Raw genomic sequence first — 13,200 nt, 5'->3', positions numbered from 1 at the left:
CTTGGCATATGCTGGATAACAAACTCCGCTGGGACCAAGGGGATTATTCAAAGCGACAAAAAAGGTCAGAAAAGGAAGTAGCACGTCTATCCTTTGTCAAAGCAAACAATCAGATTTTTAACACTGTGTTACTAGTATTATCATGCTGTCAGCTTGAAAATCAGAATATTTTTTTACATTAAAGTGAGAGATATGGTGTTTCTGATGCATCTTTTCCAGCCGTTAAGTATATAGTACATGACCTCACACCAACATGGGCGAGGGCTGAGGTATATTTTAACCAACAGCGGTAAAGCACACTTCTGATTAGCCTGAAGCTAATCATGAATGAAGATTCTCAGTCACCCAGGTCATAGTTGTCATAGTTGTTCGCTTGGTGAGTGGTGAAACATCCTTTGTTTTAGATAGCTCTTAGGATATATGATTGCTTTTGTTTTACTTCATACACAATTGAAAAAATTGCTTGCACTATGTCTCTTGATGAAACAGTAGAAGGCCATGAGCTGAAACGTGTCAGTCTAACAAACTTGTTCCATTTACTTCAAGTGTTGCTTGAGCTTTGACCATTTTGTATATCTGGTTATATTGTTTCCACACCATGCACTGTGCTTGAAAGTACATTTACACCAGAAATACAACTCCACTTACATATCAGTCCAAAAATAACTCCAAAAACTGGTATGAAACAGAGCGACATGTGCCACCTTTCTGTTGCCAACCTCCACCGACAGCAGCGGCTGCTGGATTCACACTTCACACAAGCCTCTTAGAGTCAGAGAAAAACAGACTGGCAGACAAAAACTGCAACTAGCAAGTTATAGCCAGTGCTCCCTGTTTTTTTTTTTTTTTTTACATATAATGTTAATTCCACTCACTTTCTGCAATATTCCTGGGTTTCACTCACCTGCGTTACTCACATGTAGTACTGATTTGATGCTTATTAGTATCTCTGGAGTAAAGCGGATGCTTTGTGATATATAATGAGTCCCTGCTGGTGTCCCATATGACGACTGGAACTGACTCTACAAAGCTCAGGTTTTCAATTTGACAGTATGCCAGTATGCCTAAACCTATCACCCCTCTTGGCACCTTTAAGGGGAAATATTCATGGCCACCACAGCTCAAAATGAATGGGCAGCTGTATATTTTAACCAGCAGCGGTAAGGCACAATAACTCAGCTTCTTTTATTTGCTCATTTAATTCCAACATTTTAATGGGCATATCTCATGTTTGAAATCAATTTAAAAAATACATAAATAATTGATGCAAATACAAACAGGAACTTTAAAGAAGAAAGGCTGTTAAATAACATGTGTGGGCATATGAGATGGATCATTATTAACTGGCCATTATAGCTTACACCTTTACATTTGTAGCTACAGTAGGTATTTGTTAATGCACTCAAGGTAAAGTGCTCAGGTTACTACTGATGTCAGCTTTATCTTTCAACTGTGTTTCCCGTAGCTCTTGTGCAGCTGTCCGTGGTAGTGTGTCCTTCATTGTCACGGATATTAGATTTAACATTCATAAGATATGTGAGGTAAATGATGTTAAGAAGCAGTTGCACTGGGAAATCTTATGATCATGTCCGGGAATTTGCATCCAAAAAGGTCTTGATTACGTCTTCGACTTGAAAATGTGACTGCTCCTTCACAGAGTCAAGCTTTCCTTCCAGTTAATAGAAAATAATCACTGTGATTGAATTACAAAGAAGAAACCTAAGCATTTATTTCTACACATATTATCATACTACATTACACGTCAGTCCGTATTTGGTTCTGTACAACGCCATTTGTTATTAGTTTTCTTCTGCTAAACCAATAATGAGAGCATTTATTTCATCGTAATAAGAATTCCGATTTCTGTTGGACATTAATCTGTTAAGATTAACGGGTCAATGACCACATCCTGAAATGGTTCAGACGATCAGGTTACTAATGTAAATCCTGAGGGCATTTTGTGTCCACTTGTACTTTGATTTTCATGCTGTTAAGTTTGGATATCAGATTGCCCGATGTGCATTTTCACATAGGTTGACCTGACACTTATAGGTGTTTGGGGATGTATTTATTCCTCATAAATATATTATATTCCTATCAAAGTACTTATGTTAAGGAATTAAAAAAGGGAAACACATTAAGCATAATGGATAATGTGTTGTGTGTAATTTACATGAAACTAGATTTAGAGAGATGTTATTGCTCTCAGTGAAGGAAAGAAGAAGGAAGCAAACAACGTTATCTGTCTGCTGAGTGAACCTGTAAATGCAGATCAAAGATTTGGATTGGCAACACCCACACTGTCTCCAGTTTTATTACTTTCCAAACGATTCCAAACGTTATCACCTTAATACTTAGAATTATCCATATCTGCTGTAGATACAATTAGTAGTGTGTAATTGTTGATCTGCTGCAAAACAATATCTGTGACATACTCAGACTGCAAAGTGGTTCACATTATGCCTCTCAAAGTCAAAATCACCTCACTGATGTCACTGAGAACATTCAGTGCTGCAGTAAAGATAGAATTGTGATCTACTGGTTGAGGAACGATTATGTGTGATGAGCTCCCCTGCATGTTCTCAAGGAAGTGTGTGCTTGTCGAGCACCGCCTCATTCGTAAGTGTTGACAGCTGAGTGCATTGTGCTGTGGTAATCGTGTTACATATTGATCAACAATGCGCGTAAGTGAGTGTGTGTCCTACCTTGACAGGAGAGATATGTGTATGCGGTGTGTAGCCGTGTATGGCCTCCATGGCAGCAAGGTTCTTGTCGCTCATATGAAGCATCTCTGCACTTTTCCCTGGAGCCAGATGTGCTGGGCTGTGCTCCAAGGGGGGCGTCTCCTCATCCTGGTACCTGTACTTCTGCAGAAACACACGGATACAGATGAGGTTGTTAGTCTGGAATGGTCTCAGGAAAGGAGCAGCCATTAGGTGATAATGTTTAAATCACAAACAGAACTCCCATTATTGTAGCCTTTCACTGGTGCCTGACCTCCTTTAGTTATTATCGTGCAAATACACCCTCTCATAAAGGCCACAGAGCAATATTTCCATCAGAGCATCATCTATATGCAAATCTCACATAACATGTGTGACGCCTACAAGTGCAAAGTGAAGACATCATAGAAACAGAGGCCTCAAAGTGTTGCCATTGTGTGCTGAGCGAAGCTAACGTCCTCCACAACCACATGGACCAACCAGAGCTGTGACTCATGAAGCAGATCATGCAGCTTCTTCCTAGTAACCTCACTCCCCTACCGATATCCCACACCTGGGCAGCCTGCCAGCAACCCACTGTTTTAGCCACACATGGTAGGTTTCATTCTAGGCGTGATGACACAAAATCTGCACACAACACTTTCCATCACAAACACATGAGAAGGGGGGTAGCATCACAGCAGAGATCTGCCACACTGTCCTGTAGCTTAGAGCTTGGGTTTTCTGCAAATCTGTACTCAGCCCTAAACCCCCCAGACGAACAATGCTCCACTGTGCTGCAGTGCAGATGTGAAGCAACCCATTCTGACAATACAAACATTTTGGATGAAATTTTGAATTTCTGCTGGTGGCCCGATCGCTAAAGTTACCACTCTTCCCTGTCTCTCTTTTATTTATTTATTTTTTCATTTTTTTGAGGGGAGGCAGACGGGAGAGGGAGGTGCATCACTGAGCCCTGTCTCAGACAGGCTGCCTAGCAACCAGAGCAGAGCAGAGATTGCAGTGCCACAGTTGGGGCTGCCAGCATCGGTCCTGGATCACATTACACTGAGACAGCAAGAAAGAGAGGGAGTGAAACAGAGATGAAGATAGAGGAGAAAGTGAGGGGGATGGGTAAAAATGAAAAAAGTGAGCCCATCAATAATGGGACACACAAAACAGCAGCATGGGGGCGGGTGGACCAGGGAGAAAATGAATAGTTGCTGAAAGCACCGTTCCATAATTACAGGTTAATAAACAGGGAACAATTGATTTTTCTTGTAAATTAAGCAGTGTTAACTATCATTGTTATGTTAATGTAAACATAGATTAAATGTTATGTAACTGTACACCCCCTATAGCCTGCTGCATAATACAGATTTATTCAATATTTTCAGATTAACTTTTACTAAACTCTACAATATAATTTCTGATTTGAATAACAGTAAACTTAAAAGATTAATAAATAACATTAATCACTGCTCAAAGTAGCCCTCAGCTCTTTGGTCTCTGCTGCCTCCCCCCTTTTCCTGCATGACCAGTATTCATGCTGCCATGTTGCCTTCTGTCCCAACTGGTGGGGGATGTGACATTCAATTCAGAAACATGGTGAAGCAAGTGTCCTTCTGGGGAGAGGTTTAGGTGTGTTATCCCCTGACAAGCAAATAGTGTGACGATGTGCAATAGCAGAAAAATACTGTTTAAAAAAATGAAAACTGGATTCATTTATTTTTCGTGAGCAGATAAAGCAAAGACAGCGAATTAATGTGAAGGAGCATTTTCCTTTCATTCATACAAATTTTTTGTTGATCAGTAAAGGGATCCTTAATGTCTGGTGAAGGTTATTTTCATTTCAGTTCTTCAGTAAGTATTCACCTGGTTTTCCAGCTACAGTATGAAAATGAAAACTTGTTGAAACACTGCTCAAAATGGTATATAATCGTAATCGTATCTTTCTTATCTGTACCGTAAATTGTTTCCAATACGCTTCACGATTTCACACAGATTAACTTATCAAATATTTCTGAACCAAAAGACTTCCAGTTTCATATATCCATAGTAGAAAGAAGTCTGAAGAAGAAAAGATACCTTTCTAACATGGTAGTGCTGTCCTAGACCGGTAAAACATGACCAATATGTATTGACGTCATTTTTAAATCTCCATTCATGACAGTCTACAGAGAATTAACTGCTGTTGTATCCCTCATTTAGAATGTTCCTTCAAACAGCTATGCACTTAATTTTGGTAGTAATGTGAGATATTTCCCCATTCAATTTTGCTGATAAATTGAAATACTGTTTAATATTATCCTGTTGTTTAGTTTGAGGCAATGAACATACCTCTGTGCCAGTAGTTTTTGTGAGGTTGTACAAAAACGCCTTAATCATATACTTTCATTTGTCTCAGTTAGGTAGATGAAAGCCTGGAAATGTTCCAATTAAAGGCTATAAAAAATATTAATGTTTAACATCCAATTGAATAGCCTGCGTTTAGTTGTTTTATAGAGATACGGTGGCCATATTTTTAATGCAATCCTAATAAGGATTAATGGTATTAAGTTGTATTAATACGTGGTAAATAAAATATAACATCTGTTTTTAATTAATATAATTCTTTCTTTCTTCAACAGCTGACTCTATAAGCAGTCCAAATAATTACCTCTTCAACAAAATCCCTCTGACTCGCCAATGTGTTATTTTATACATATATCATCATGCAAGGAATCCACTACATCTTTTAGAATTTACTCTCACTGGTAAAGGTCATCATGAGGAGAGCATCCTCAGTCTGCAGTAGCTGTTGTTGGCTGTCCTATACAGTATTAAGAGCAGCCCACTGTGCGGCTGAATATGCTGTTCCTCTAATGGTTAAATGTGTTAAGGTAATGTAGAGCAAATGTCAAATGGCATCTACCATCATCTCGGTTTGTAATTCAAGGGCTAGGCTTGAGCTTTGGAATTACTGTGCATTAGGTAATGGAATAAAAGCTAACCTCGTCTCTCAGGCATATAATTTCCAAGACAAGCAGACTGCAAATGCATTTGACGTGTAAGGGAACCATGAGAAACTCTTCAGGTAAAAATGAAAGACTGCAAATCTGAAGAATTTACAGAATTTTAAGCCTCTGAAAAGGAATCAGTGTATTTTTTTTAAATGATAATAATTTTATCACTGTTATGCTGCAACAAGGAACACACATTTCTCCTATTCTGGCCGTTGCTAAATGATATATGGTGATAAATTGTTTGAAACCAAACAGCTTGTTCGTCAGTAATATACATAGTTTTTTTTTTTTTTCTTTCAAATAATGTATGTGGCTCATCTACAGACTATACAGTCTGACTATATTGGTGCACATTGTCTTCACACTCTTAAGAAGATAATGTGTAAAAGAGAACAACTATTATTATTTCATCACTTTACAAGTGATCAGCAACTGAGAAGACAATACATATTTAACTTATTATATTTATTATACTAATTTATACGTATTTATCTGTGGGGAGTTGGGGCCGTATTATACTGTAAAACACATTAGCAACTATTAGGCAACAGCTAAGTTCTGCATCTAGACACCTTAGCATTTGATCTTGTTATATGATAAAATTATAAAATAAAAAGGAAAGGTGTAAATGAACTCTGACATATCAACGCGCATCTCAGGCACATGTACTGTGTGTAAACCTGGGAGTAAAGTATGCTTGCAATGTAACGTTAAGTGTCTTGTTTTCTTTTCACACTGCCTCAGGAATGTTTTGGTTAAGTCAGTTACATTATGTGACATTGTGCTCACTGAAACGTATACTGTATTTCTGTGTGATGTTCATGTAAATAACAGCCAACATGGTCCTTTTCTGAGCATTGAGTAGGAAGAGGCTGCTCAGACAAGTTGCTGTTTGTTTTTACATATTACACTGTAGATATATTGCAGATTCACTGATGCAGGTTGGTCATGGAGTCATGTTGGCTTTGCACAAGCCACTGGAGTCATTGTCATCTGAGAACTTTATTTTTGCTAACGCTGACATTAATGCCAACTGCAGACTTGTTTGCTAGCCTAATATATAGTGGCCACAATCACAGAAGATTCACTGAGACATATTTTTAGCACTGCAAATATTTTAAATATCTATCTCTTTACAGTGACCCGGCTATAGCTTTAGCTCTTCCATAAGCAGAGCTATAGAAGTTAATTGTACACCACCCCAACACATACTGTATGTAGACCAGAACACCTATTGAATGTGAGTGAGTAAACCTTCACACCAAGATTCTTGGCCCAATAAACCAGCCACACTTCAGCTGAATACTTTTACTGTCTTTAAAATCTGGCATCATGTGAGAAAAATGACACACAGCATCATGACTCCATATCGACAGATCACTGAAGACAGAACATTGTTGGTCTCTGATGGTCATCTGAAATGTCTCTTTTCCACCGCAGTCCATTAAAAATATACGGTCATTGTTGCTTTCTCAGTTGATTTTCACTTGCAAGTGTCTTCATAAGTGCCAAACCTCAAGCACAGCTTTCATCTCATTTGCATCATCACGATTGCAGTTGCCAGCCAACACCTTCCAGATTTTCCCATGTATATGTAAGCCTCGGAAAGACGGAAATTCACTCATCTCTTGCCAATGATAACCTCAGACTGTTCTCCAAGGTGTTTCAGCACAACACGTTGTCAAGTGTTTGTATCCTGTAGCTATGTATGCTTCAACAATAACAACAGACTTTACATTTACCGTGAGGCAGAGTGCTTAAAGCTGCACCGGGTGGGGTGTTTATGTAAGAACCCATGCAGCCAAAATCAAAAAGTGAAACTACAATAAAGCAGAGCTTCTTATCCCCCCCCATGGAGACGTTCTTGATTTGCCCTCTATATTTAAGCCTCCTGTTGAATATAGTCGTTCTAATCTCTTTGCAAGGCTGAAAATTAAATAAAATATTCTACCTGAAAAACACTTAAACCAAAAGTAGATATGGATCTATAATTTATAACATATTAATAAATGTAGTGTCATAAATTAAGCTAATGTTCGTATTAAAAAACAAAGAAAAAATGCTAAAGAGTCTCCTGGAGTCTCCAGAGTAAAGATTGTTCCTATTGTCAACACCTTCCCTATATGCTGTCCCACAGGGAGAGGAATTAGATGTCCAACAGAGCCATTCAAAATATATGCCTCCAACTTTAATCAAACATACAAAAATACTTTCAGCAGTGCATGTTTTGAAGCTTATTACTGTCCTAGCCAACTTAAGACTTCCTCTAAAAACAAAAATAAAAACCCTAAAGTGCTGCTGGGCATTCTTCACCACCAGAAGGCTTGTTATGTTACAGTGAAACCAAAAAAAAAACTCATAAAAAATAAATATAGAAAACATTTTTTTTTTCTTTTACTCCATGGTTACATCCTCATCAGCACTGTTGTATTCTTCTGTACATTTGGGTCTTAAATATTCACTTTTTTATTTATGTTCATCTAATCTTAATGAGAATCTGAATCTGTGGGGTGATTCATCATTGATAAGACCCACACAGATGCATCATCCTCAAATGTAATAATCAGATTAGAGTCATAGATTCAGTTTATGGTGCCATGGTGGATACTTGGCTATGGTTGTTCTGCTGAGTGTTGTGCAAGAGGGACGTTTCCATCTTGTCTGTCTGGAGCCTTTTTCACAAGAACTTCATGCTAATTTATGACGCAAGAAACACTGGCATTATCCAGCTAGCTCATGTTAAATAGATCACTATTTAAATATAGAATATGTACAGAATAAATGTTTAGGCCAGTGTGCCTTTATAACATAATATAACATTATAAAGGCACACCAGGGGCCAGCTGCAGCCTTGTGGTTTGAGAAGAGAGCCTGGGACCGGGGGGACACTGGCTCAAACCTGATAGGAATGAGCAGTGCGTTCCTCTCGGCATTCATGTTTGAACTAAGGCACCTAACCCCCTGAGCCATTACAAAACTTTAAACACAAACTTGACTTACATGCAGCTAAATATAATGATCCAACCATGAATAAATGCTCTGTGCAATTTGCACGTCAGGTGCAACCTCAGACAAGGCTCAGTAGTCATGCTTATTTCATCCCCTCCCCCTCTGTCCACTGAAACATGCACACACCATTTTTATGCTGAGTACATACATTTTCATGTATGTTGTACTTGTAGAGGGGGATTGTAGTGTTAAACCTCATCAGGCTTGTGTTTTGCAATCACACAGGGGGAGGCCATTTTACCACACAGTGCTGCAAAGCCCCTAATGGTTTTATTAGAAAGGAACACGCTATAATAGAAGCAGAGGATGTTTTCTTTTAGATCATCAGCATTGCTTGCAAAGAAGCCTTTCAGATGCAGAGTAGTAAGTGTAGTAGAGAGAATACAAATACATATAATAACAGCCCATTTCTCATGTTAAAAGTGGACCTGATTGCACCGACTGTACAAAACCTGCAAATGTGGCTGATGGTTCATTTTGTCTTTTGGAGGCAAACGCTGCCTTTTAGCTTATTTATATCTTCTGCTTTCTATGAACACCCATGTTTCTGAATGTAAGTAACTGACTTGAAGTGGTCCTGTGCCATTTCTGCACCACTGATGTGCTCTAGTCAAGGTTTTTAGTGGCGACCCATGTAATTCAGCAAGCCTTGCTGTTATATTAGATTTTAGTGGAGTGGACATTTTATAGACAATTGATGTTGGCCAAATTTGAATATAGGGTTTCTTTAAATTAAGCCATAATTCTCTTGGAGAAGACTCATGTTCTGCACAGTCATCTCATTAGGGTCGAGATACACTGAGACAACGTTCGGGCCACTTTCCGGTGTCGTCCCTTCGGTGGGCCTCTGTGGTCCTGTTTTTTCCTGGGGTCTGACTAGTGCCTAGTGTGTCCTGCACAAATGGCACTAGTTAGACCCCTGGCTAATTCAGTATGTTGACGTGAGGGTGGAATGGGTTAAAGAGAGAGAGATCTCACTATTCTGTATTCGAATGATCTGAACATTCAAAAACACAAATGTTTTAGATGATGGTCATCTAAAGGGTTTTAACGGTTCATAGCTCTTCTTAGTTTTCTGGCCACCCACCTATAAGCTTCTTTGGCTTCTCTTGTTTTTGCAGTACGTTCAAGTGCAACTTGCCCAAACACAAGCGATGTGAGGTGGTGTCACACTTGGCATTTGTGGCTGGTAGTTGTTTGATGGTGGTTTGGTATGTCCATACTTTTTGAAAAACAGGGTTCACTTTTATGAGCAACACCTACTTGTACTGCTGTTATTTATTTATTTATTTATTTTTTGTCATGGCCTTGATTGCATATTTGATTGCAGATAAGCAGAGAAGAGCATTGAGGCAGAGGCGACCCTGAATGCCTCATCTGAATTTGAGACCTGAACAGAGCAAAGCAGTTTTGGCTACTTCATGTTGTTGCTGTATTTCTCCAAGCTTCCTGTCAGAGCCGAGGCTCACTGCTCTTCATAAAACAAGATGACGCAACCAGCAGGATAAAATGGTTCAGATCCATAGGAAGAAGGAGTGTAAAACAGTTGCATTATGGATGTAACACCGTAACACAGACCAAACCATGCAGTGTAGCAAAGCATACCGACTCCACTTTGATGTTACCTTCTGATGCTTTCCACAACATTACTTCTAATCATTTGATTATTTTGCTGGTAATGAGTGGCAGTAGGTCGCTTTCCTATCCATTTTCCAGTAAAGACATCTCAGAATCGATTCTTAGGATGAGGTGATTATCGATCTCGATATCGAGATGAAGGCACACTGATCCCTGAGTCGTAAATCATTCATTACAATAATACTTGGCTTCCATTAAATCTCAGTCCTTCGGCTAGTTTATGTTGCATGGCCTTCAGTCTAAGCACTGCACTGAATCGTAAAGACAAACTTCAGCGGGGAAGGCCTTTTTGATTAAACGTTGTGAGGCCATCGATGAGCATTAAGCATAAAGGGGAAATTAAATCACTCCTGAATTATTATAACCAACATTTTAATTAACATTCTGAATTTAAAATTACCTAGTGGATTTGTTCATTTTTTTTTTTGTTTAAGAACAAAGGTTATGCAAATAAATAACCAGGGAAGATCACCTTGTAAAAATTACCAGTCATCTGGTAGCCACATTAACATGGAAGTAAAGCAAACACAGACCTGGGAACTGTAAAAGGTAAAGGTGGGACAAAAAAACAAGGACAGGATATAGAGGAGTGGTGAAAGCATATTGTTGCAATACACTACATCCCAAAGAACCAAATTAACAGTAGCCCATGAGACTGCAACAGTATCGACTGGACACAAGCTGTTAGAGGCCCACTGAACCTGCATGAAGCCTGTACACCAGGTTTTTGTACATAAAAGAACAATGCAGAGGTTTATCTTAAATCCTGCAATGATTGACTTGTTATGAAGGACAGAACACAAGATAAGATAAGATAAGATAAGATAACCAGAGAACATTTACTGATCCCTTGTAGGGGAACTCTACATTATCAAGGACTGCAAATGTAATAATAGTACGTTATTATTATACTATTATTACAGAATAAATGTTAGCTGTGGAGTTACACTTCACTGGATGGTCGTGATAACTGTGGAGGCAACTTGAATCTATGGGAAGGGAATTCTGATACGTTTTCCACAGGGAAGACTTGGTCTCTCAGATGGAGATACGTGGGAAGATACGAGCCAGAAGGGAGTGATGCATGGAGACACATGGGATTATCTGCGCTTGTAATACCCAACACTGAGCACAGCGGGTGCACCTTTCAGAAACACACACAGCAAACACCCACAGTAATTTTACTGGCAGTGTCTTTCAAATATAGAATTGCGCCCCAGCAGATAAAATGTCGAAAAAAAAACCCACACATAATAACCAGCTATTTCATGGCTACATAGCTAATAAGGAAGTGAATCCAGCAGCAAACTCAAAACAAACCGAAATGTCAGGACTGAATCTGCAAGCAAATTATCCGCGGCTCTGTACACATCATTCTGGCAAGAGGAGGGACAATTCCTGGCCAGAGCCGACCAGTGTAGTCAAGATTTGGCTTCGTAAAGCTAACGGACTATAGCACCATGTGGAGGGAAACTCTGAGCCTGCTGCCATACTGGAAACACCTGAAGATGGGAGGGAGTGTGAGTGTAATGTGATAGACAATCAGTGAATGAATGAATTTTCTCTCTCTTGCTTCTGCTCACACGTTCTCTTCATGACAGAAAAAAAGGCCATACTGCACAGAGCTAAACACAACAGCCTGTTTATTGCTGATAAGCAGTTTACAGCAACAACAACCGTCTGGTTCGGATTCATCAGTGAAGGGAGAACAGCACTGTTTATGCTACTTTACTTCAAGATGGGGGATTAAGCTTCTGTTGCTGCGTTCCTCGGATGATGAATGATATTTAAGTGGCCCCGAGCCATAAAGTGCATCTCCCAAGGTCAAAAGCATAGCATGTGTTTTGCTTTGCAGGATTGCAAAGTAAAAAAATTAACCAGTGGTGGATTGTTAGTCCATGAGGAGGAGAAATCTGACAATATTTCACTTGTAAGTAAGCATTAATGGTGATGAAGAGCTATCACCAAACACAGCCTGTCTGCCAAGGATGCTGTTGCCTACACGAAAATCGGCCATCCATGAGCCAGATATGAAAACCCAACCACGCTGTGATGTAAAGGTAATGTGTTGTGAATGAGCAGGTACCTGAAAACATATGTACAAGGGAGGAAGCCGTGGGTGAGTGTGATCGCGGCACTAATTGCTATAGTGTCTGTGCAACGAAAAAACGCGCGCTTCAAATGTGCAGTTCAATCGCAGGCGAAGACAATGCGACCACAAAACAGTTCCCTTACAAAGGCCTTTTCATATGTATACAAAATGCATAGCCGCTGCTCATTCTTACCTTGCACCCGAACATAAGAGAGAGGGTCCGGTTGCTGCAGATGACCTTACACTGGCACATGACCGGCGAGAGACACTTTAAATTCCTGATAGGCAGAGACATCAGTTCAGAGCCTCACACCGAGCCCACAGCACAGAGCCAGAGCTCGTCGGTCCGCCGCCACTTGACTCAGAGCCGCCGTGCAATTAGACGAGAGTCGCGGAAGCTGCGGGGGGACGGAGCGGGGTCGGTGATGCCCGTTAATAAGCGGGCAGCCCCTTACAAATGTGTCCGTGTCAGCACTATGGTCCAGTATTTTTATATAACTTCACATCATGCATTTTTTTTTTTAGTCTAAAGGTTTGTCCCTATACGTTTCCACGTTGTACAAAGGTTTAACACTGGCCGCATCATTCATAATTTGCACACCTCTCTTTCTCCTCCTCCCCTCGTCGCTCTTTCTACTTGATTGACCGTAAAGTTTCTACTTAAAGCGCAGCTGGAATCTTAAAGGAGAGGCGTGAACGGAGTAAAAATACAGTAAGGCTGCATAGAAATAATAGTGGTAGTACTATTTAAAAA

The 13,200-nt window shown here is 39.7% G+C and overlaps 1 protein-coding gene across 1 annotated transcript in view; it reads right to left on the bottom strand.

Moving 5' to 3' along the window:
- The window catches only part of dlg4a (discs, large homolog 4a), a gene marked incomplete at both ends in the record, with an annotated part of 36,670 nt that extends 23,929 nt beyond the window's left edge, over nucleotides 1-12,741 (bottom strand). Inside the window, 2 exons of the mRNA XM_084564662.1 lie at nucleotides 2,706-2,867; nucleotides 12,640-12,741. Of these exons, the coding sequence (XP_084420788.1) occupies nucleotides 2,706-2,867; nucleotides 12,640-12,741 (264 nt within the window). The remainder of the gene's footprint in view (nucleotides 1-2,705; nucleotides 2,868-12,639) is intronic.
- Between the last annotated feature and the right edge of the window lie 459 nt (nucleotides 12,742-13,200).

Source organism: Chelon labrosus (genome assembly GCF_963514085.1).
Source record: "Chelon labrosus genome assembly, chromosome: 17".
NCBI classification, from domain to species: Eukaryota; Metazoa; Chordata; class Actinopteri; order Mugiliformes; family Mugilidae; genus Chelon; species Chelon labrosus.
This window is presented reverse-complemented; position numbering and strand designations above follow the sequence as displayed.